We start from the raw sequence: 26,018 nt of genomic DNA, 5'->3' as shown, positions 1-26,018 counted from the left end.
ATCGATCCTTGGGGGGGCCACCAGAGGTAATGGTGTTGGTTAGCCATTGAAATTCTCTGGCTGATTAGATAGATAAGAATGGAACCAATGAGTGTCGGACCCACCAAACTAGATTTTGGAGGAGGATGATAAGATCCAACTATGTCAGAGGTTACAATCAGGGTGTGGGCAGTCATATAGGATATAATTTGTGACTTTGTTGTGCTGATTCAGTACTGTGGCAGGGTCTATCCTCCTAAACTGCTTTGTAATCTTTATCAGCTCTATCAGATTGTCCACCAGTCTTGACTTTAAAAGAGAAAGACAATTTTACACTGCTGCAATGTCCTGGAGTGGACTTCAGCCAACACTCTCCTCTAAATTTTATATCCACATTTGAGAGTCAGTTTATTAGCCTGTGGTTCAAAAATACCTCTGACTTTTTTGAATTTAGAGTTTTTTTCCAATTAAGGGGCAATTTAGCGTGGCCAATCCAACTAATCTACACATCTTTGGGCTGTGGGGGTGAAACCCACGCAGACACGGGGAGAATGTGCAAACTCCACACAGACCAGTGATCCGGGGCCAGGTTCGATCCCGGATCCTCGATGCTGTAGACAGCAGTGCTAACGGCTGCTCCATCGTGCTGCCCTAAACTCTCTCTATGACTTGAGCACATAATGACAAATTGGCAATCCAGTACACAGTACAGTAGTGAAGGACCTGCTGCATTGTTGTGATGCCATCCTTTGATGAAATTTTAAATCTGTATTAATGATAGTTTAGATTAACTAAAGGCTCACCATCATTCTGAGGGATTGTAATCAGTGGTTGAGGGTGGAGGGGTGGGGAAAGTGTCTTGACTTACCAAATATCTTTGTGTGATATTAGTTTTCTTTAACTGGTTTATTTTTGTCTGTGGTCACTTGATTTTTAAATGGTTTTATTGAATTGATTGTTTTGAATGGAGAGGAATATTGGTGGGCGAAATGCCATTTTACTGTAATGGAGTGGAGGATTCTGAGAGTGACCAGATAAATCTTTTGAGGGAGCAGCGTACAATTTTGTGGATTGAAGTTCAATGGGATATTTTATATCCAAATTGCCCATTCAACTTCTCCATGGCTAGAAGTTTCCAATTGCATATTGTTATGACCGAATTAGAGGAGTTTTGTGGATTATCCAACTCCACTCCTCCGCAGATCCTACCATGAGTTTGAAAGTTTAAGTTACTCACAAAATGGCCAATTGTTTACCTTCACTACCAGTGCCAAGAATAAACTTTAGGTGATTGATCTATTCTGAAACAAACTTTTTTAACAAGTTGCAAAAGCTGATTGACACACAATTGTAAACTCGAAGAATAATATCTACCTCTTAAACCTTTCCCAGCACACACAGGCACAAACAAACAAAGGACACACAAAAGAGGCTCTGTAGATGAGCATTTGAAAAACATTTTATTTTAAAAAAGGATAAAGTTAGCAGGGTTCGACACCGTCGACCAGGAGGCCCCTTGTGTGAAAACAGGCTACTGGTCCCAGTAGGTATCCAGAGGTTCTCCCCAACGGACCTTTGGCGTGGAGGGCTTTGTAGAGCCGGATCAATTATTTTTGTCTCAGCGTTGCAAGTTTCCAAATGCAGGCAAGTTACACTCATGAGGATTCTCTGGCCACAAGTTGATAACCACACGGGATTTCAGACAAGACGGGGAGAGTGTCGGTCCATGGCTTATTCCCCCAAAAAAGACAGAGTTCAAAAACAAGTTTTAAAACTTTAAAGCCTGCCTCTGTCATGTGATTGCCATAGGTCACTATCTTTGGCGTTTTTTCAGTCCCCCCCCCAATCAATTAAAGTGATTGCAGTTCAAGACAGACAAGTAGTTCTTTCCCCTCAAGTACTACGTCTATCAGGTGATTTGTTGAAAAGTCCAACGGTGAACTTCAGAAAATGTTGTGGAACAAAACTCTAGGTCAACATCTGAAGGTCCAAATAATGCAATGTCCTTCCAAATTGTTAAAGGAAAATCTAGGTTGTCAAGGTATGGAGTAGCATCGTACCATATTTTTTTCAAAGTGTCAGGCTCAGACTGAATGCTAGAGTATAGCTTTCCAGTTTCACAAACTAGCTTTCACCCCAGATCTTGAGATTCTTTAAAAGAAAAAATATAAATGGGCATGGTTTGCACTGTCATTCTGTCCAGCCGTGGCCTGATAGAGCCGGCACCTGGTTCCACTGAGATCGGGACACCATCTTTAAAGTGTGCCCTGATCGGGGCAGCACGGTGGCACAGTAGTTAGCCCTGCTGTCTCATGGCACCGAGTTCCCAGGTTCAATCCTGGCTCTGGGTCACTGTCCGTGTGGAGTTTGCACGTTCTCCCCGTGTTTGCGTGGGTTTCGCCCCCACACACCAAAGATGTGCAGGGTAAGTGGATTGGCCACGCTAAGTTGCCCCTTAATTGGAAAAAATGAATTGGGTACTCTAAAATTTTTATTTTTTTTAAAGTGTGCCCTGATCAGAACTGACGTTCCCCCTCCTCACCACCCCACCGGAAGTGTCACTGGCTTTCTTCCCTCCCCTCACTGCTGCTATACTTAGCTTTGCGCCCCGGGAGTGATCCCTTCGACTGAATCTCTATTTACTAAGCAGCTGTACATCAGCGAGTTAATAAGATAAGGTTCTTGCCCTTTTTGGGCGTAAGCGTCGTAATATTACCTGTGAGGGGCGGGGAAAATTTGGAAACGCAATCTCTCTCTGGTCACGTTTCCCAATTCTCTCCAGATTTTCCGCCCACGTCACTGTTCGCTCTGACAACAATTGCCGGCTGAAAATTTCCCCGTTGATTTTCCCAACAGTAAATGGCATACTGCGTCTATTGAGAAGCTGACGTTGCTATAAGTGACCCTTTTACCTTTCTGTAGGTATATGAGGAACTGCGTGCTACAGGTGCTGCTGCTGCAGAAGCGAAAGCCCGTCGTATCCTTGCAGGTCTGGGCTTCACTCCTGAAATGCAGAATCGACCTACCAAGAAATTCTCTGGAGGCTGGAGAATGAGAGTGTCACTGGCGAGGTAAGCACAGGATGGCTGGGGGAGGAATAGCAGAGGTTTGCTCTCTGGCCATGGAATGAATGGTACATGCTGCGAAAGATGAGAAGCTGGGCATCTCTCTGGATTGGGGAGAAGAACCTTCTATTTAGGTGAGACTTATAGGAGAATAGAGAACGATTACCTGACGAGAGCCTGATGAGGGCAGAAAGGAGCTAAGTACTGCTTTTGGTTTATGTGGGTTTTTTTTAAAGAGTAAGTATGGACTCTAAAAGGATGGCAGATTTCCTTCCTTAAAGAGCATTAACAAACTGGACAATCGGCAGTGGTTTCATGGTCATCATTTAACGTTTAATGCAAAGAGTTTTCATTGAATTCAAATTTCACCATCTGGGTGGGATCCAAAGCCAGGTCCCTAGAGCGTTACCCTGGTCTCTGGATTACTAGTCCAGTGGCAATACCACAACACCACCCTGTGGATGGGAGCAGTATGAGGATATAGGTCACCTCTGGAATGGTGAGGATGGGCGCAGCAGGTAGACAACGACTGCCTCAGGATAGTGGAGGGTTTCGGCATTTATTTGTCTACAGAGTTCATTGAACAGCTGAACCAAAAACTCTTAATTTTACAGCTTATTGGTTTGAATGAAAAGAAAGCAGAGTCCATTAACACCGTTTGCCTCATTGATTGTCTTTGTGCTCAATTCCTTATTACATTCTCTTGTACTTTACAGAGCCCTGTTCATGGAGCCCACGTTACTGATGTTGGACGAGCCCACAAACCATCTGGATCTTAATGCAGTCATTTGGCTGAACAAGTAGGTGCGATTTCGATAATGTGGGTTCACAATCTGGCGTGCTCAGCTCTGTTTAAAAATTTCAAAATTCACAAATCCCTCCGATCTCAGATCAGCTGTCCATGAATTTTGTGTGGGAGGGAAGCAATCAATCCAATAGCTATGAGTACAAGAGCAGATAAACCTGCCCATTGACATTTTTGGGCTGCGACCAAATTCCAGAGAGCTGAACCCCAATCTCTCCAAATGACACTTGACTGTCATGCTGCTTGGTTTACGTCTGTTGCAGGCTGAGGGCAGAAGCTGGCTCTAGGGTTATCGGTCATTTTTATGGCCGTTGGCATGCGAATTGACTTCACACCAGTGCAAAGCGGCAGTGGTACTACATCCTTTCAATGTCAGCTGAGCTCCTGCAGACAAAGTGATTAAAAGATGACATTGAAGTCAACCTCCTAAATGGAGCTGAAAGCAAATTACTGCGGATGCTGGAATCTGAAACATAAACAGAGAATACTGTTCAATCTCAGCAGGTCTGACAGCATTTGTGGAGAGAGAAAGCTTGACAAAGAAACCGAAAGAGAAAACGCTGGAAAATCTGAACAGGTCTGGCAGCATCTGTAGGCAGAGAAAAGAGCTCCCGTTTCGAGTCCAGATGATCCTGGTTTTAGTTTCTCTGCTGTTTGGCCGTACACCTTTTATTCTCTCTGGGGACTGCCATTAGCACTTTTTCCCTTTGGTTTCTGTGGCCATGACATCTTTCATTCCCTCACCCCACAGTATAAATATCTCCCACTTTCTATGCCTTTCAGCTTTGACAAAGGGTCATCTAGACTCGAAACGTTAGCTCTTTTCTCTGCCTACAGATGCTGCCAGACCTGCTGAGATTTTTCTGCATTTTCTCTCTTGGTTTCTGAGTCCAGTGTCTGCAGTAATTTGCTTTTGTTAAGCTTGACAAAGAATAACCCAGACACGAACAGTCCAAAGATGTGCGGGTTAGGTGGATTGGCCATGCTAAATTGCCCGTAGTGTCCTAAAAAGTAAAGTTAAGGGGGGGTTGTTGGGTTACGGGTATAGGGTGGATACGTGGGTTTGAGTAGGGTGATCATTGCTCGGCACAACATCGAGGGCCGAAGGGCCTGTTCTGTGCTGTACTGTTCTATGTTCTCTTTCCCCCGATGGTGTCAGACTTACTGAGATTGTCCAGCATTTTCTGTTTTTATTACAACTGGAGCTGTTTCTTTCTGATAGAAGTAGAGAATTTGATCCTGGGCCTATATAGCTATTCAAAACTGTTATTAAGTTTTAATTGCCGGTGCACAGAGCATGCATTGTTGAAATAGCTCGATTTACAATTCACGTGGAGGATTCCTTCTGGTGGCCGCAATCACCAGCCTTTTTTACTCTGATACTGAAGTAAGCTGGTGATTTGCAGAGCAAAACAAAATTGGTCAAGAGCAGCTAATCTCTATCAAGCCGATTCCAATAGTACTCCCACATAATCACCGTTGCATAAAACAACTCTGAAATTGGCTATTTTTTAATAATTTAAGTTACAGTAAAATATTAGCGAGTGCCTAAATGTGTAGGACTGGCAAATCTCTCTCCTCCACTGCTCTTCCCCATACCAAAAGCACAAAAAACAATTGTAACACTTGTGCTGAAGATCCGGTCTTGAGCCTGGCAGTTGGGAGAGGGGCTGGTTTGTCTGACTCAGTAATGGACTGGATAGTGCATTTCTCCACACAGCCCATCTGAACTGCCTCTGATTATTTGCTTTTGAGCTGCACTAACTGGCTGCCTCTCATTATCAGCTACCTGCAAACCTGGAAGAAGACTCTGTTGATTGTATCCCACGACCAAGGCTTCCTGGATGACGTCTGCACAGATGTCATTCACCTGGATGCACAGAAACTCTTTTACTACAGGGGGAATTACAGTAAGTGGAGCTAGAACAAGAATGGTGCTGAATATTGGAGATACAAGGTATGAGGAATGGTTAAGATTGCCTTCTTTGAAATGGAGGAGACTCAAAACAATCTAATTGGAGTTTCACAAAATTATGAAGGTGCTGTGCCTAAACCACAGTGTGTCTTAACCCGTATACTGTGGACAAATGACTAATTCTGTTTCATATAATGATTCAATATTTATTCGCTTTCACATAATTGTTACTGTTAATTGATCGATCACACACACACACACACACACAGTTAAGTCAAACTACAAAGCTAGTATGCACAAGACTGTAACTTAACTTCAGAGTGACTAGCAAGTACCAGACAGATATTGGCCTTTATCCGTACCAGAATCTTGTAGTCCTCAGTGTTCAGCCCTTGGTCTGGTCTGTTCCTGGCTCTGGTCTTCCTTCAGTTGGTTGGGTGATGGTCTTTCTTTTTGGCGGGTGAATGGTCACCGTTGTTGGTTGCTGCTGCATAGAGAGATTCTAAGGTGATGCAGCACCTTTTAACCTGCTTGGATTTTGTCCCCTTTGGTGGGCGGTCTCTGGGACATTGTCAATTAATTGATCAAGGCTCGATCACCCTGATCGAGCAAGTCTAATCAGGGGCTGCCACATCGATTTTGGGGTGGGGACTCAGTGGCCATGCCTGCAAGTGTTGGGGGCAGCTGGGCACTTCCAAGTAAGATTTAGGTGCCGATTTGTCTGGTAAACAAGTGTGATTGACAGGACAGTTCCTTGGGTGGCCTGGAGATGGCCTTTTCCCTGTGTATTGTAGAGTTGAGCTGCAATTTATTTCTTAAGTGTTTATTTGAGCTGCAGCCTGCTTGTCCCTGAACTTGACCACTTTTCCCAGCATCCTTTGCCAGATGCCATTTTGGGTCGCCACAAAGGAATTTCATTAAAATAAACAAATGCTATTGACTCATGTGACGGGAGATTCAGATTCCAGTCACTGCAGGTTAAGAGTAAAGAGCCTACAAGCGAGAGGAAACTAAAAAAACTTCTTCATCTCACTAAAAAATGTGACAAAATTGCAGATGTGATTGTTAGTAACCTGAAAACAACTGCACAGCACTGACGAACTGAAACAAAACGGATAATACTGGAAAGATCAAAGAGCGTTTCAACTTTTTCTCTCCCCAGCAGTGCTGTATTTCTGGTATTTTCTGTTTGTCTGTTCAACCTTCAACAACAAACTGAATAATTCTCCCTTTGGAGTTGGTTACTAAGGAAGGGCATTGACGCAGGCAGTATAAATACGTTTTTATGGAGTGGAGGTGGGGCACAATTCATTAGCCATTTGCCAAAGTGGTTCGGCAATGGATGAGAACAGGATCGGGATGGGTACAGCCAAACATTCTGCTTATGTTCACTATTGCGACAAAAGAAATAGACAAAGACCTAAAGGCTCAACTAACTTGTCCCATACAGTTGTGAAGCCATGTGCAATACATACACCTCTTTCAACTGCAAAGGTGAAAAAAGCAGACATAAATCAAGGCTAACTTATTGAGGGGGCAAAGAGACCCCCTTAGGCAATTTAAATAGATGCAACTGCATTGGTGCTGATTTATGTTACAGGTTACCCATGATTAGATCTATACTTTTAGGGATCATTTCTACAGTTTTTTTTAACTTGAGAAATGTGTACGAGGTCCAGCCAGAGCATAGCTTGTAAATGAGAGCCTTGGTCCTCCCTGGACTATTTGGTTGAAATTCAGTCTACATAAATACAGCCCAGTCACCTCATTATTTAACAAAACTCAACCACATCATCCCCAAAGCTTTGAAGAATAAACCAAACTCATTGAGCTTATTTTGTAATTAAGGCATTTTAAAACAAGATTAAATTTCAAGACCCCCTCTACGCTCTTTGTAAAGTGTTAATACACCCACTGTGCAAGTGGAAGGACAGGGGAGAACCACATTGTTGAGAGATCAATGCACAAGGTTTTAACCATATTCAGGAGGTGCCTAATGTGGATTACTTAACTCGTACACACCCATAACTACTGCAAATCATCTGTCGCGTGCACTTCTGGCTAAAGTTTTTGTAGTAACAAATGGGACAAAAGAGGATGCAATGCACTGAACACAGTACATGAAGCAACAGAGTTTTATTCTAAGTGAACCATCACTACACACTTGAAAAGTACTGGGGTGGCACGGTGGTGCTGTGGTTAGCACTGCTGCCACATGGCATCGAGGCCCTGGGTTCAATCCCGGCACCGGGTCACTGTCTGTGTGGAGTTTCCACATTCTCCCCGTGTCTGCGTGGGTCTCGGTTCCACAACCCAAAGATGTGCAGGGTAGGTGGATTGGCTACGCTAAATTGGCCCTTATTGGAAACAAAAGAATTGGGTACTCTAAATTCATTTTTAAAAATCACTTGGAAAAAAACTGTTTCCTCCCCACTCTCACTAGCTACCTCCAGCCCTACAATGTAGCTTGTGTACCTCTAATTCTGGCCTCTGGCACATTTCAATTTTTTTTCTCTGCCTCGGGATCATGCCTTCAACTGTCTGAGCGTTAAGCTCTGCATTCCTTCCCTAAATTTATCAAGCTCTCCTACCTCTTTCCTTTAAGCCCCTTCTTAAAACTTACCTCTTTGATAACCTGCCTTCATATCTTATTTGGCTTAGTGTCAAATTTTGACTAATTTTGACTACCTTCTTGTGCAGTATGTATGTGTTTACGTGGATTATTTGTAGAGTGCGACGGCTCTTTTGATTCTCTATTATTTGTGCTTGGTCCAGACACCTTTAAGAAGATGTACCAGCAGAAACAGAAGGAACTGCTGAAACTCTACGAGAAACAGGAGAAGAGACTTAAAGATCTAAAGGCAGGCGGCAAGTCAACCAAACAAGCGGTACGTGAGTCAGACAATGTGTTGCATGCAGATTGGCTGATCTCAGTCTAATTTGCAACATCCAATTTGTGATGGGGTAATTAAACGGATCATTCCACGCCAATGCTATTTAAAATTAAATTGTTAATGTGTTACCTGGTATTGAATTTACTTAAACTGTTGATGCTTGTGAGGGCTGTGAGTAAGATTGTCTCCATGGGTTCTCTGATGTTTACCCTGTTACTGCCCACGCACCCCACCGTGCTGCCTTGTTGACTTCCAGTCCAGCAATGCTTTATTTAAAATTCACATCCCTGTGTTCTGCCCTTCCCTATTTCTGTAGCCTCCAATGTTTTGGACCCGATGGGGTGAATGTGGTGTTTAGGGCTTTCTACAGTATGTTGTATGAGTCGGAACCACCGGCCGGGGTGGAGGGGATGAGGCCGTTTTTGGAGGGTTGTAGATCCTAAGGGTGGAAGAGGAACTGGTGGAGGAATCGGGTGCTCCCATTGGGCTGGTAGAAGTGGTGGAGAGGCTGGAGGCGATGCAGTCAGGGAAGGCCCAGGCCCGGATGGATAGCCAGTAGATTTTTACAAAAAGTTCTCTTGAATTCTGGGGCATTGTTGGTGAGGGTGTTTAACGAGGCGAGGGAGCGGGGGTGGTGCTTCCCCTGATGCTGTCGCAGGCCTCGATCTCTCTGATTTTGAAGCAGGATAAGGATCCGGAGCAGTGTGGGTCATATAGGCCAATCTCACATTTAAATGTGGATGCCAAGTTACTGGCCAAGATCTTGCCGTCGAGAATTAGACCATAAGACATAGGAGCAGAATTAGGCCACTTGGCCCATCGGGTCTGCTCCGCCATTCAATCGTGGCTGATATTTTCTCATCCCCATTCTCCTGCCTTCTCCTCATAACTCCTGATAATTGAGGACTGTGAGCCTGGGGTGATAGGAAAGGACCATATGGGGTACATGAAGGGGAGGCTTCTGGCAGCTAATATCAGAAGGTTGCTAAACGTAATAATGATGTTCCACGAGGGATGAGAGATGGAGGTGGTGGTCGCCATGGATGCGGAGAAGGCATTTGATCGGGTGGAGTGGGACTATTTGTGGGAGGTCTTGGGATGGTGTGGGTTTGGGCAAGGTTTTGTGGATTGAGTCTGGCTGCTGTATCGGTGACCAGTGGTGAGTGTGCGGACGAACTGGGTGAGCTCAGATTATTTTAGGCTGCATCAGGGGACGAGGCAGGGATGTCCACTCTCCCCACTGTTTTTTGACCTGGCTATAGAGCCGATGGCGTTGGGAGCGTCGAGGGACTGGCAGGGGCTAGTACGGGTGGGGGGTGGAGCACAGGGTCTCTCTTTACATGGACGATCTATTACTGTATGTTTCGGACCGGTTGAGTGGGATTGGGGGGGATTATGGAGATCCAAGATAACTTCAGCCGTTTTGGGGGTACAAAGTGAACATGGGTAAAAGTGAGGTCTTTCCGATCAAGGCAGGGTGGCAGGAGAAGAGATTGGGAGAGTTGCTGTTCAAGGTGGTGGGGTGAGCTTTCGGTATTTGGGCATTCAGGTGGCGCAGGCATTGGAGGCAGCTGCACAAGCCATAGTTGGTGGAGCAGATGAAGGGGGACTTTAGAAGGTGGGATGTCATTGGCAGGGAGGGTTCAGACAGTGAAGGTGACGGGGTCGAGAGGGGTGGGGGCTGGCTCTCCTGAATTTTATAAATTACTACCTGGCGCGCGAACATATTGATATTCAGGAAATGGATAGTGGAAATGGAGAAGTCGGTGTGGGAGCCGATGGAGTTAGCCTCATGTAAGGAAATGAGTTAAGGGGCACTGCTAACGGCGCCTTTGCTATTCTTGCCGACCAAGTACTCCACAAGCCCGGGAGCAATAACAGCTCTTGAGGGTGTGGGGACAGTGGCGGCAGCACATGGAGCTGGATAGGACGTTGGTGTGGGCACCGACATGCGGTAATCACCTGTTTGTTCGGGGGGGGGTGTGCTGGGCTGGATGTGGGGTGGCAGTGGGTGAGGATCAAGCGGTTTGGGGATCTGTTTCTAGATGGGGGATTTGCGTGATTGGAAGAGTTGGAGGAGGAGCTTGAGATGCCCGGTGGGAATGGGTTTCGTTGCTCGCAGGTGAGGGACTTTGTGCGGAGGCACATATCGACTTTTCCGCACCTATCGCCCAGGGGCTACAGGGTAAGGTAGTGTCGAAGGGGGAGCGAGGCACAGTGGGCTAAACAGCTGGCTTGTAATGCAGAACAAGGCAACATCGTAGGCCCAATTCCCGTACCGGCCTCCCCGACCAGGCTCCTGAATGTGACGACTAGGGGCTTTTCACCGTAACTTCATTGAAGCCTACTTGTGACAATAAGTGATTATTATTATTTTTATTATTATTATCGGAAATCTATAAAGAGCTTATGGGTTGGGAGGGAGCCCCGAAAGGGGAGGTGAAGCGGGAGTGGGAGGAAGAGTTGGAGGCTGGGTTATGGGAGGACGCCCTGAGGCAAGTCAATGTGCCATGCTTAGCCTGATACAATTTAAGGTGCACAGGGCGCACATGACTGTGGTCCAGGTGAGCAGGTTCTTTGAAGGGGTGGAGGATAGGTGTGGGCGGTGTGCGGGTGTGTCTGCGAATCCTGTCCATATATTTTGGGCATGTCCGAAGCTTGAGGGATTCTGGCGGGGGGTTTGCTGACGTCATGTCGGAGGAACTGAAAGTAAGGGTGGTTCCGAGTCCAGGAGATGGCGATTTTCGGTGTGTCCGAAGAACCGGGAGTCTAGTGGAGAGAGAGAGACCAATGTCTTGGCCTTTGCCTCCTTGGAGCCCCCCGAAGTTGGGGATGTGGGTTAGTGATGCGATGACGGGGGGAGGTGTGGGGTTGGGGGGTGGTTTAAAAAGGGGAGGCACGGGGAGTTTAAGAAGTTGGGGGAAGAGTGGTGGGAATTGGGGTTGGGGAGTTGTTTATGTATTTCATAGAATTTACTGTGTAAATTCGGCCCATCGAGTCCACACCGGCCCCCATAAAGACTAGCCCACCTAAGCCCACATTTCCAACCGCTCCCCGTAACCCAGCCCAACCTTCCTGGACACATAAGGGCAATTTAGCATTGCCAATGGACCTAACCTGTACATCTTTGGACTGTGGGAGGAAACCGGAGCACCCGGAGGAGACTCCGCACAGACATCGAACCTGGGACCCTGGAGCTGTGAAGCAACCGTGCTAACCAGTGTGCTGCCCATGTTGGCTGGGTTTTGTTATTTGTTTGGTGTGTGGTTGCTTATTTTGTTAAAATTTATAGTATAAATGTCTTCATAAAATATTTTCCAAAAAAACGAAAATGCATGACTTTGCCCCCAGTCCTAGTGACCAGGTTTGTGCTGTCCACCTGTCTGGCCTTTGTTGAGTTGAACCATAATTTACTCTACATGAGCCTGAGAAAGATCCAGCACCAGTTGGAAATATCTCTGTTTTCCGTAATTCTATTCCCCTCATTTTGTTGAACCAGATGACAAACTTCAGTTTCCCACCAGCTGCAGAAGCTAGAAATCTTTTTTCCATGTGAAAGACGCTTTCTAAATCGAAGTGGTTCAAAAGTGCAGCGCACCACCAGTTGCTCAAAGGCACTGAGGGCTGGACAATAAATGCTGACCCAGCCATCAGTGCCCATGTTCACATAATGGATGTTAAAAAAACATGTGATGTATAATTGGATAGAAATAGATCAACAAACTTACATAGAATCCCCGCAGTGCAGAAGGAGGCCATTCAGCCCATCGAGTCCGCACTGACCCTCTGAAAGAGTGCTCTACCCCACTCCCCACCTGATCCCCGTAACACCGCAATCCCACCTAACTGCGCATCAGGGCAGCATAGTGATTAGCACAATTGCTTCATATCACCAGGGTCCCAGGTTTGATTCCCAGCTTGGGTCACTCTGTGAGGATTCTGCACATTCTCCCCGTGTGTGCGTGGGTTTCCTCCGGGTGCTCCGGTTTCCTCCCACAGTCCAAAGATGTGCAGGTTAGGTGGATTGGCCATGCTAAATTGCCCTTAGTGTCCAAAGTTGCCCTTAGTGTTGGGTGGGGTTGCTGGGTTACAAGGATAAGGTGGAGGTGTGGGTTTCGATGGCGTGCTCTTTCCAAGAGCCGGTGCAGACTTGATAGGCCGAATGGCCTCCTGCAGTGTAAATTCTATGATTTGGCACCATGGGGCAAATTTTACATGGCCAATCCACCTGACTTGCACATCTTTTGACTGCGGAAGGAAACTGGAGCACCCAGAGGAAATTCGCGCAGACGGGGAGAAAGTTCAAATTCCACACAATCACCCAAGGCGGGAATTGAACCTGAATTCCTGGCGCTGTGAGGCAGCAATGCTGAGTACTGGGCCACAGTGCTGCCCTAATCATGTATTTGACTTTTGAAATCATTGGCCGAGGTTAAATGACTGCAAAAATAGTCCGTCAGTACATCTGGGCGGGGACTGCACAATGTCACTTGAGAAGCACTGATCTTGGTGATTTGTGTTTCTCCAGAAATCATGAGTAGTATTCAAATAACAGTTTTTTTGTGGAAATGTATTGTTTCAAATTGTCGCATCATTGACTGTGTACAACTAACTCTAGAAGGGATATAACACAGAATATTAGGGAAAGCACCAGTGTATATGCATTCAGCTATCCACTGAAAATGGAGCCAAATCTTGTCCCCATCTGATTGTTATGGGAGTGTCCTTTTACGAAATGTTTTTGTCTTGTCACATGACTTCAGTGATGTCATTGTGTGGGTGAAGCTGGGCTGTGGCTCTGAGAGTTTTACTTCCGTTTTGAGTTTGAACTGGTTTGCGCAGCACAGATTGAAAAAAAGAAGTGTGTCTCTATCTTTATTTTAAAAGCTGTTTCCAGACTGCTTGATAGCTTGAAAAGAGATAATTGTTTTCTGGAAAAGAAATTCAAACCTGTTTTGGAAAGGGCATCTAAACCAGGTCTTGAGTGCTTTGTGCTGGGCCACACCTTTGAAAAAGGTTTTCTGGTTTATGGGATCATTATTAAATTGGAACAGTTAAAGGGGGAAATTTATTAAGGGTTATACATAGAGTACTGTAGCTGAGTGGGGTATTTATGTCGGTGGTTGATAAAAATGTTAAATAAATTTGTAGAATAAACTTTGTTTTTGATGAAAAGTGCTTAAGGCCTCTGCTGAATAACACCTGAAAGGTAGGCAGGCCGTTGTGCTCATCGCAACCAAAATAAATAAACAGTTGTAGGTCAGGTGAACTGCATGATATACTTTGGAGATTTCTAAACCCTGGCCCATAACATGATGCAAGTGTGATCTGGTAGGAATCACTGTGACGTAGAGTTGAAACACATTGATTTACTTACTACTTTTCCCCTAGCCGAATGGTTACAATGGCCGACTGGACTGACCAGTCCATTAAGTTTGCTGATCAGGTAATGAATCAAAACTGATACGTTCACAGTCTGTTTGACATGGCTGCTCACTGGAAAACGGGGATATGGGAAGTACAGCTGTATTTAAATGTAGCCTTTGAGGTATGAGAGGTAGAGCAGTAGACCATTCAACCTCTTCATGTCTCATCTGATATTCTATTGGAGCATGGCTGAATGTACAATTCTAACACATTGGTGCTTTCTACCCATTTTCAATTGGGCAATTCCACCACTGAAGGGGCGAACATTAAAACTAGTCAAATCATCTTTTCCTTTTCACCTCAGTCAGTATACAGAAGGTTCACTGTTTATTTCAGCTGCTGCGGCTGTTTTTCTGCTCTTCCTCCTCCTCCTCCAACCAAATTCTTCTGTCTTTAGGAGAAACAGACAAAGGAGGCGCTGACACGCAAGCAGCAGAAAGGTCGGAAAAAGAACCAAGATGAGGAGTCAAATGAAGCTCCTGAACTTCTGAAAAGACCTCGGGAATATACGGTGAAGTTTACATTCCCAAATCCGCCTCCGCTGAGCCCTCCAATCCTGGGGCTGCATGGTAAGAGTTTGAGTGGGTGAAAAATGTCCCACCTGTGTTTTTCTTTTATTTTGAAAATGTGCCAAACAGCTGTTTCCTCTTGTATTCTCCTTTCATTGTCATCGACGGGTTCCCTTCCCTCAATCTCTACCTATAGGACACCAGCTGAGTTTAAGACATGGTCTGGGATTTAAATCCAATTTTTGGGCCTCTTACACTGATTATGTAGTTTTCAGGTGGAAGAGGGATGGTAAGTGTGGTTAGCCTTGCTTGGGCTGCCAACTGCTCAGATTATCTCAAAGCATTTCGCTGTCAGTTAATTTGAGTCACTGCTATTTTGTAGATATAAGCTGAAGTCAGTTGGCACACAGTAGGTTCCCCAAAAAATGAATTACGTGAGCGATGAGGCATTTTGATTTTGGGCATTGGTGGATGGAGCAGGAAACAATGGGGCACCAAGATAATGCTCTCCTCTTTAAATGCTGCCAATGAATCTGTTAGGTCCCTCCGAATGGGTGTACATTCATAGGGAAAATGACACTTCCAAAAATATAGAATTCCACAGTTGTGCACTCATAGACATAGAACAGTACAGCACAGAACAGGCCCTTCGGCCCTCGATGTTGTGCTGAGCAATGATCACCCTACTTAAACCCACGTAACCCGTATACACGTAACCCAACAATCCCCCCATTAACCTTACACTACGGGCAATTTAGCATGGTCAATCCACCTAACCCGCACATCTTTGGACTGTGGGAGGAAACCGGAGCACCCGGAGGAAACCCACGCACACACAGGGAGGACGTGCAGACTCCACACAGACAGTGACCCAGCCGGGAATCGAACCTGGGACCCTGGAGCTGTGAAGCATTGATGCTAACCACCATGCTACCGTGAGGCACTCAAACTGTGGTCTTGCGATTATGGCCCTGTTTTCGTGGTCAGCCGTGGTGCCTACCACTGACTTTTGAAGAAAGCTGCCTGCAAAGATCAAGTGATCTCTTTGGCGTAGCTTTTGCCCTTTCAGATATTAATTCTAAACCGGCACTATCAAGGTGGTCTGCAGCTGTGATGCTGTCATGTGGAGTAAATATTTAATCACAATGTAGAATTTGCACAAACAGCGAAAGTCACCTTTCATAAACACCATAAACATTTAATCAATTATTGTATCAGACTATAGCATTTAATCAACATGGAAGAGTTTGACACTACACAGGTAAAACATCTCCGGGACTTTTAACAGTGCCTGTACAGTCTTAAGAGGTAATTCAGCAATTTGTAAAGACTGCCATCTGTAGGGGCACAAGCAGCACATTCAATGGAGGCCAGTGAATCATTGGCAACAGTTTCTGGATTTCCACATAAAAATGTGCATGTGCAGATGCCAGAGGCTGCTGCTGGTTTCCCAGTTGTAATGGTGGTGACCACTTGATTGTTTCACCGTTGTTGCAGCTGAAACACCTGGGCCATTGTGATCATGTCCTGGAATGTGGCCTGCACTTGTGACCTTCCACCTCGGGAGAAAATGCTATCAACTGAGTCAAGTTGGCATAAAATACAAAGCATAGCATGCTCTGGCTTGCAGCAATTCTCTTTAAAGGAAAAGAGTGTCAACGGTAGCAGTAAATTGGCATTTCGTGACTATCTTAATAATGTGCAGACATTAACAGTTTGGGGGCTATATATCCCAGTGAGCTCATTCTTCGTACTCGAACGCACCCAGCATAACATCTGATAGTCTTCAATTTCCTAAAGTCTTAACTCTGGTTGCCACACTACTTGAAGTATGTGGATGTAGAGACTTTGGGGAGAGTGCAGAAGAGCTTTACTTGGATGTTGCCTGGTCTGGAGGGTATTAGCTATGAGGAGAGGTTGGATAAACTTGGATTGTTTTCACCGGAATGACGGAGGTGGAGGGGGCGACCTGATAGAAGTTTACAAAATTATGGGTGACGTGGACAAGAGTGGATAGTCAGAAGCTTTTTCCCCACAGTGGAAAACTCAGTTACATGGGGACATCGGTGCGAGGGGTGTTGTTTAGAGGAGATGTCGAAGACACATTTTTTAAACAGACGTGGTGAGTGCCTGGAACTTACTACTGGGGAGGTGGTGGAAGGAAGTATAATAGCGACATTTAAGAGGCATCTTGATAAAAACATGAATAGGGTGGAAGTACAGGGGTACGGACCTTGGAAGTGTAAAATAATTTTGTTTAGACAAGCATCATGATCGGTGAAGGCTTGGAGAGTCAACAGGCCTGTACCTCTTGGATTTGTTTATTGTCATCTGTATCCAGGTACAGTGAAAAGTATTTTTCTGCGAGCAACTCAACAGGTGATTAAGTGCACGAAAAGAAAAGGAAATAGAAGAAAATACATGATAGGGCAACACAAGGTACACAATGTAACGAGATAACACCGGCATTGGGTGAAGCACAGGGGTGTAGTGTTGTGCTGTACTGTTGTTTGTTCTCATGATTTTGCCCTAAATGTTCAATTTCTCTTCGTAGAATCACAGGAGTGCAGAAGGAGGCCATTCGGCCTATCGAGTGTGCTGACCCTCTGAAATAAAAATCCTAACTAGACCCACTCCCCTGCCCTATCCCCGTAACCCCACCTAACTGCACATCTTTGCACACTAAGGGGCAATATTTTAGCATGGCCAATCCACATAACTTGCACATCTTGGGACTTAACCTATCTGCTACTTAGCTTAAGCATCTTCTTTCAGATGTCAAGTTTGAACGCAGAAAAATATTAAAATATTTCCTTTACCTTTTGCTCTTCTTGCTTTCCCCTTCACTCACTCCGTGTTTGTGTCTATGCCTATGGATTTTATCCCACATACACTGGTTTCTTTGTCAGCTGTGTAACATAGTTAGATTTGAATGTACTGATGCATTATTTCTGTCTGAAATTCCAGCTGTTGATTTTGCCTATGAAACCCAGAAGCCGATTTTCAAGAACCTGGATTTTGGCATTGATATGGATTCCAGAAGTGAGTATCCTTTTAATTTTCTAAACTGCGAGGGTGGTGCAGTGGTTAGCACTGCTGCCTCACGGTGCTGTAGACCCGGGTTCGATCCTGACCTCGGGTCACTGTCTGTGTGGAGTTTACACATTTTCCAAGTGTCTACATGGGTCTCACCCCCACAACCCAAAGATGTGCAGGGAAGGTGGATTGGCCACGCTAAATTGCCTTTTAATTCGAAAAAGAAATTCTAGACTACTGATGGTGGGATTCGGTAAGAGTGTTTTGAAGAATATATTTGTGTATGAAAGTAATTCATTTTAGGGCATACTAGCTGTGGGGCATGATGGAGTTTCGAACCGTAAATTGTTCAGCCAATATGGAGGATTTTGCCCAGTGTTGGGATGTACTACTGCACTGCATATTCGTGCGTTGTTTAGAACAGCTCAGAGTTTCCTAGTAATTACATCACGTCAGTTTAACTCAGTACATACAAAAAGTGTCAGGTAATTGCAAAGTAGTGTTGTAACTAACGAAATTGGCAGGTTTTTAAAGAAATTTAGGGTACCCAATTATTTTTTTGTCAATTAAGGGGAAATGAACGTGGCCAAACTTCCTTTTAAAAAAAAAAATCTAGAGTACCCAATTCATTTTTTCCAATTAAGGGGCAATTTAGCTTGTTCAATTCACCAGCCTTGCACATCTTTGGGTTGTGGGGGCCAAACTCAAGCAAACACGGGGAGAATGTGCAAACTCCACACTGACAGTGACCCAGAGCCGGGATCGAACCTGGGGCCTCGGCGCCGTGAGACTGCAGTGCTATCACTGCGCCACGGTGCTGCCCTTTAGCCAATCCTCCTAATCTACACATCTTGGGGTTGTGGGGGTGAAACCCACGCAGGCACGGGGAGAATGTGCAAACTCCACAGACAGTGACCCGGGGCCAGGACTGAACTTGGCAGGTTTGTGTACAAAGTATTGAAATGAGTAACAGGTTGCATCTCGTTCAGAATTTCAGATAGTTTTTATATTGAAAAACAAATATACTGGATTTGTATATGGGCTGGATTCTAATATGAGTTCAGATGGTTTATATATCAAATAATGGATACCTGGAATTGAGTTACAGACTGGAATCTAATCAAGGGGATCAGATTGTTCATATATAGAATAATGGATACCTGGGAGTGAATTACAGACTGCTATCTAATCGCTACTTGAAGGGTTCAGTTGGTTTATATATCGAATAATGGATACCTGGGAATGAGTTACAGTTTGAAATCTAATCGAGGGATTCTGATGATTTATATATAGAATAATGGATACCTGGGAGTAAGTTACAGACCGGAATCTAATTGAGGGGTTCAGATGGTTTATATATAGAATAATGGATACCTGGGAGTGAGTTACAGACTGGAATCTAATCGAGGTGTGCAGGTGGTTTATATATAGAATAATGGATACCTGGGAGTGAATTACAGACTGGAATCTAATCGAGGGGTTCAGATGGTTTATATATAGAATAATGGATACCTGGGAGTGAGTTACAGACTGGAATCTAATCGAGGTGTGCAGGTGGTTTATATATAGAATAATGGATATCTGGGAGTGAGTTACAGACTGGAATCTAATCGAGGGGTTCAGATGGTTTATATATAGAATAATGGATACCTGGGAGTGAGTTACAGACTGGAATCTAATCGAGGGGTTCAGATGGTTTATATATAGAAAAAGGAATATCCAGAGCGAGTTGCAGACTGGAATCTGATCAAGTTTAAATTATGCTCATGTTTTTTGAGTTACTGTTGGAATTCTGCCTTGATATTGCTACATAATATTTAAATATATCTGTGATAATTGTTACCTAATCTAAAATTTTAGATGTATTCAGCAGTGCTGTTTGTTACCGTTTCAACTTTGGATGTTTCCTAATATCAAATCTGTTGAATGGAAGGGAAAAACGGGCTCTTCCCTGTGCTGTACAGAATGTTCCCCATAATATAATCAAGCAAAGTCAGCATGATTTCATCAAGGGGATATCATGCCTGACAAATTTATTAGATTTCTTTGAGGTGGTAACAAGCAGGAGATGCGATGGGGAACCGGAAGTTGGGATACACTTTGATTTCCAAAAAGAATCCGATGAGATAGCACACAAAAGGATAAGAGGCCATGGTATTGGGGGAAGTATATTAGCATGGAGAGAGGATTAGCTAGCTGATAAAAGACCGAGTTGAGATAAGAAAGCATTTTCAGGATGGGAATCTGTAACCAGTGGAGTGCCACAGGGATTTGTTCTACGCCACAATTATTTACAATATATATAAATGACTTGGTCGGGGGAAGTGAATGCGTTGTTGTCAAGTTTGCAGGTGACACAAAGATAAGTGGAAAAGCAAGTAGTGAGGATCACACACAGTCCACAGAGGGATGTCGACAGGTTAGGTGAGTGGGCAAAAACCTGTTAGATGAAATATCGAGGAAAATGTGAAATTGTGCACTTTGGTAGGGAGAATAAAGGAGCTGAATATTATTTAAATGGAGAAAAGCTGCAGAAAACCGTAGCACAGAGGGAGTCGGCAGTCTTCGTACATGAATAACAAAAAGCTAGCATGGAAGTTTAGCACGTAATTGGGAAGATGCATGGAATGTTCGCCTTTATTTCAAAGGGAATGGCGTATAAAAATAGGGACGTCCTGCTGGAACTATATGCGGCACTAGTTAGACAACACGTGGAATACTGTGAACAGTTTTGGTCCCCTTATCTAAGGAAAGATATACTGGCATTGGAGGCAGTGCAGAGGAGGTCCACCTGGTTGTTCCCGCGTATGGAGGAATTTTCTGAGGAGAGGTTCCATGTATTCAAAGAATAAAGAACAATGCAGCACAGAAACAGGCCCTTCGGCCCTCCAAACCTGCACCGGTCATGATACCACCCTTGGCCAAAACCCTTAGCACGTCCTAGTGCCATATCCCTCTATAACTGTCCTTTCCATGTATTTGTCAAGATGCCTTTTGAATGCCGTTAATGTATCTGCTTCCACAGCCTCCCCTGGCAGTGCATTCCAGGCACTCGCCATCCTCTGTGTAAAAACAAAAACCTCGCACATCTCCTCTAAGCTTTGCCCCACGGACCTTAAACCTATGCACCCTGGTGACTGACCCCTCCACCCTGCGAGAGTGCCTGCCCATCCACTCTATCCATGTCTCTCATAATCTTGTTGACCTCTATCAAGTCACCCCTCAACCTCCATTGTTCTAATGAAAACAGTGAGTCTATTCACCCTCTCTGCATAGCTAACACCCTCCAGACCAGGCAACATCCTGGTAAACCTCCTCTGTACCGTCTCCAAATCCTCCAAATCCTTCTGGTAGTGTGGCGACCAGAATTGTGCGCAATATTCCAAGTGTGGCCGTACCAAGGTTCCATACAACTGTAGCATGACATGCCAGATTTTACACGATACCCCGTCCAATGAAGGCAAGCATTCCATATGCTTTCTTGACTACCGTGTCCATTTGTGTTGCCACTTTCAAAGATATGTGTGCCTGTGCGCCCAGATTTCTCTGACTTTCTATATTCCTGAGAGTTTTGCCATTTACTGTATATTTCCCCTCTGTTAGACCTACCAAAATGCATTTCCTCACATTTGTCCAGTTTAAACTCCATTTGCCACTTTTCTGCCCAAGTCTCCAACCTAACTATGTCCTGCTGTACCTCTGACAATCCTCAACTCTATCTGCCACTCCGCCAACCTTGGTGTCATCCGTGAACTTACTAATCATACCAGCTACATTTTCCTCCAAATTGTTTGCGTACTACAAACAACAGGCCCCAGCACCGATCCCCATGGAACACCACTAGTCACAAACTTCCATTCAGAAAAACGCCCTTCCACTACCCTCTGCCTTCTATGACCAAGCCAGTTCTCTGTCCATCTTGCCAGCTCACATCTGATCCCCTGTGACTTCACCTTTTGTACCAGTCTGCCATGAAGCACCTTGTCAAAGGCTTTACTTAAGTCCATGTAAACAACATCCACCGCCCTCCCCATATCAATCATCTTTGTCACCTCCTCAAAAAAAACTTGATCAGGTTAGTGAAGCGCAAACTCTCCTTCACAAAACCATGCTGCCTATCGCTAATGAGTCCATTTGTTTCCAAATGGGTATAAATCCTGTCCCTGAGAATTCTCTTCAATAATTTACCTACTACTAACGTGAGGCTCACTGGCCGATAGTTTCCTGGATTATCCCTGCTACCTTTCTTAACCAGCGGTACCACATTAGCTATTTTCCAGTCCTCTGGGATTTTAGCTGTAGCCAATGAGGATACAAAGATGTAGTCATGGCCCCAGCAATTTCCTCCCTTGCTTCCCTCCGTGTTCTGGGGTAAATAACATCCGGCCCAGGAGACTTATCTACCTTAATGCCTTTTAAATTACCCACCTCCTTGTTGGTGTCAACATGATCCAAACTATTCACACATCCTACCCAAGAATCATCTTCCACAAAGTCTGTTTCTTTGATGAACACTGATGCAAAGTACTCATTTAGTATCTCGCCCATTTCTTCTGGCTCAACACATAGATTACCCCCGCTGTCCTAAAGTGGTCCAATCCTTTCCCTGGCCACCCTCTTGCTTTTTACATATGAATAAAAAGCTTTGGAATTCACCTTAATCCTACTTGCCAAGGACTTTTCATGACCCCTCCAAGCCCTCCTAATTTCCAGCTTAAGTACCTTCCTGCTTTCTGTGAACTCCTCGGGGTTTCGACTGTCCCCACCCTTCTAGACCGTACAAAAGCCTCCTTTTTCTTTTTGACGAGGTTCACATTATCCCTCGTTATCCAAGGTTCTCTAAACTTCCCATACTTCCTCCGTTCTCTCAGGAATGTGATTTTCCTGAATCCTAATCAACTCGCTTGAAAGACTCCCACATGCCCGATGTTGATTTACTATCCAACAGCTGCACCCAATCCAAATTCTTCAATTCCTGTCTAATGTTATCGTAACTTTCCTTTCCTCAGTTTAGCACCTTAACCCGAGGGTTACCATCATCCCTATCTAAAAGTACTCTAAAACTTCTGGAATTGTGGTCACTACTCCCAAAATGTTCCCCTTCTGAATCCTCAACCACCGGTCCAGGCTTATTCCCCAATACATATCCAGTACTGCCCCTTACCTAGTTGGACTATCTACATATTGCATCAAGAAGCCTTCCTGGTACTAACCTTACAAACTCTGTCCCATCCAAGCCCCTAGCACTGAGTCCCAGTCTATATAGGGATGTTAAAATCCTGTACCACAAGAACCTGTTACTTTTGCACCTATACAAAATATCTCTACCTATCAGCTCCTCTATCTCTCGCTGGCAGTTGAGAGGCCTGTAATAAACCCCCAACATTCTGATTGCCCCCTTCCTGATCCTGAGCACTACCCAGATTGCCTCATTGTATGAGCCCTCCAAGGTGTCCTCCCGCAGTACGGCTATAATATTTTCTTTAACTAGTAATGCTACTTCCCCCACCCCTTTTGCATCCCCCTCTTTATCTCCTGAAGCATCTATAACCTCCAACGTTCAGCTGCCAATCCTGGTCTTTCTTTAACCACATTTCTGTGATAGCCACAACATCATAGTTCCAAGTACTAATCAGTGCTCTGGCGTTGAAGCAAATAAACTTCAGACCACTGCGTTTAAGCAGACACGGTGATGTTGTTGTTCTCTTATTTTTGTTCTCTATTTCCCCTTCAGTATTTTCACCTTCTAAGCTAACGCTATGGTTCCCACCCTCCTGCCATACTAGTTTAAATCCTATATTTATATGCAACCTGTCCTTGTACAGGTCCCACTTGCCCCAGAAGAGATCCCAATGGTCCAGAAATCTGAAACCCTCCCTCTTACACCACCAGTTTAGCCACATACTTAGCTGCACTATCCTCATTTCTAGCCTCACTGGCATGTGGCACAGGGAGTAATCCTGAGATTACAACCCTAGAGTTGCTTTTTAGCTTACTGCCTAACTCCCTGAACTCCTGCTCCAGGACCTCATCACTCTTCCTGCCTTTGTCACTCGTACCTATGTGTACTATGACCTCTGGCTGTTCACCCTCCCGCTTCAGGATGTCCTGTGTTCGTTCAGAGACATCCTTAACCCTAGCACCAAAGAGGCAACATGCCATCCTGGAGTTTAGAAGAACGAGAGATGACCTTATTGAGACAAACCGAATTCTCGAGGGCTTGGCACGGTAGATGCTGGGATGTTGTTGCTCCTTGTAGGAGAGTCGAGGACCAAAGGCATATTCTCAGAGTAAGGGGGGTCACCCTTTTAAGATGGGGGTCAGGAGGAATTTCTTCTGAGGGTAGTGAATCTGTGGAATTGTTTACCGCAGAGCTGTAGAGGCTGGGTCGTTAAGTAGGTTTAAGACTGAGATAGACAGATTTTTAATCAGTAAGGATTTTGGGGATACAGTGTGAAAGTGGAGTTGAGGATTATATCAGGTCAGCCATGATCTCATTGAATGGCAAAGCAGACCTGATAGGCCGAGTGGCCTACTCCTATGTCTTTGATCTTGTAGTAGAAAACCTCTGGTAACTGTTTCTTCTGTTCTGCCATCCTCTCAGTCTGTATCGTTGGACCCAATGGAGTGGGGAAGAGTACATTGCTGCTGCTGCTCACTGGAAAGCTGACCCCTGTAAGTCGCATCACACCATCTGCTCTGTCCGCATTCACTCAGTTCCCAGTTAAATCCTAAATTCTCTTAAATTGTATTCATTCTCGGGTGTGAGTTGTGCTGGTAAAACGAGCAGTTATTGCTCATTCCCAGTTGCACTGATTCGGTGGTTGTGCGCTGCCTTCTTGAATTGCTGAAAGCAACTTGATGCAAATGAGTGGCTCCTGCACTTGTCTACCTCAGAGGACCATCAACAGTCAACCATTTAGATGTAGAAGTGGAGTACACGTTTAGCTTGGACTTGGTAATGACTGCAGGCTTCATTCCCAGAAGAACATTAGTAAACTAGTTGGGTTTTCACATCAATCCAGCAGCTTCTTGGTCATTTTACTGATACCTGCTTGTTGTCATATTCTGGTTTTTTAAAATGCTGGATGGGTGGCACAGAGTCCTGTACACTTCAGCGCCAGGAACCCGGGTTCAATTCTGCCCTTGGGTACAGTGACCTATTAAGTTTCATCTTTGTGAAGGAAAGAAATATCAGTTTTATCTTTGTCTGTTACGGAAAGAATTATTGGCCTGGGCGCCAGAAATATTCCCTGCTCTTCTGGTAGAAATCTTCACTCTCTGGAACTAATGGAACAAGCAGGTGATTTAACCCATCAGTACGAAATACAGAGCTAGTTCAGTATATATTGACATTTCGAAGTGCAACCTGGAGCTTATTTATAGAGTTGGAGCGAAAGATGGGCAAGATTTCCATTGGTTGCTGTATTTTGTGCTTATTTTTGCCCTGTGAAACACACAAATGTTTAAAATACGTCTGTTTGCGCCAGAAATCACTTACAACTCTAGTTTTTCATTCTCATCTCTTTTGTTTCCACTCTTTCCCCAAACACTTGATCAACGAACACCTTGCAAATAAATCTGCTGCTTTTAAGCGATCCTTCCAACTAGTTCAGATCATAGAATTTACAGTGCAGAAAGAGGATATTCAGCCCATCGAGTCTGCACCGGCTCTTGGAAAAAGCACCCTACTTAAGCCCACGCCTCCACCCTACCCCCGTAACCCAGTAACCCCACGTAACCTTTTTTGATACGGGCAATTTAGCATGGCCAATCCACCTAACCTGCACATCTTTGGACTGTGGGAGGAAACCAGAGCAACCGAAGGAAACCCACGCAGACACGGGGAGAATGTGCAGACTCCGCACAGACAGTGACCAAGCTGGGAATCGAACCTGCGACCTTGCAGCTGTCCGTGCTGCCCTTAATATCAGCTGTTCTTAAGGATTTGAATCTGTGTGACCTGCATTTTCACCACACTCTGCCCATCTCAGTATTACTCTTTTTTTTTTACTGTCATGCAGGTAGCATGTATTAGGAAAGGAGAAGCCTTGTGTGAACGTGAGCATCAACAAAGATCAATTGGCACGGTGGCCTAGTGGTTAGCACAACCGCCTCACGGCGCTGAGGTCCCAGGTTCGATCCCGGCTCTGGGTCACTGTCCGTGTGGAGTTTGCACATTCTCCCCGTGTCTGCGTGGGTTTCGCCCCCACAACCCAAAAATGTGCAGAGTAGGTGGATTGGCCACGCTAAATTGCCCCTTAATTGGAAAAAATAATTGGGTAATCTAAATTTATAAAAAAAACAAAACAACAAAAAACAAAGATCAATTGGGCCAAGCAGCCTGTTTTTGTGGCAGTTCTGTGTCGTGTGATGTTTTTTTTAAAA

General features: G+C 44.8%; 1 protein-coding gene across 3 annotated transcripts in view; it reads left to right on the top strand.

Annotated features, from left to right (window-relative positions):
• abcf1 (ATP-binding cassette, sub-family F (GCN20), member 1) overlaps positions 1 to 26,018 on the top strand; it is a 99,324-nt gene that overhangs the window by 61,272 nt on the left and 12,034 nt on the right. For all 3 annotated transcript variants that reach the window (XM_038816630.1, XM_038816631.1, XM_038816629.1), the window contains 7 exons: positions 2,902 to 3,050; positions 3,761 to 3,844; positions 5,635 to 5,759; positions 8,540 to 8,652; positions 14,483 to 14,654; positions 17,562 to 17,636; positions 24,235 to 24,305. In XM_038816630.1, the coding sequence (XP_038672558.1) occupies positions 2,902 to 3,050; positions 3,761 to 3,844; positions 5,635 to 5,759; positions 8,540 to 8,652; positions 14,483 to 14,654; positions 17,562 to 17,636; positions 24,235 to 24,305 (789 nt within the window). The remainder of the gene's footprint in view (positions 1 to 2,901; positions 3,051 to 3,760; positions 3,845 to 5,634; positions 5,760 to 8,539; positions 8,653 to 14,482; positions 14,655 to 17,561; positions 17,637 to 24,234; positions 24,306 to 26,018) is intronic.

Source organism: Scyliorhinus canicula, chromosome 13 (assembly GCF_902713615.1).
Source record: "Scyliorhinus canicula chromosome 13, sScyCan1.1, whole genome shotgun sequence".
In the NCBI taxonomy this organism is placed as follows: Eukaryota; Metazoa; Chordata; class Chondrichthyes; order Carcharhiniformes; family Scyliorhinidae; genus Scyliorhinus; species Scyliorhinus canicula.
This window is presented reverse-complemented; position numbering and strand designations above follow the sequence as displayed.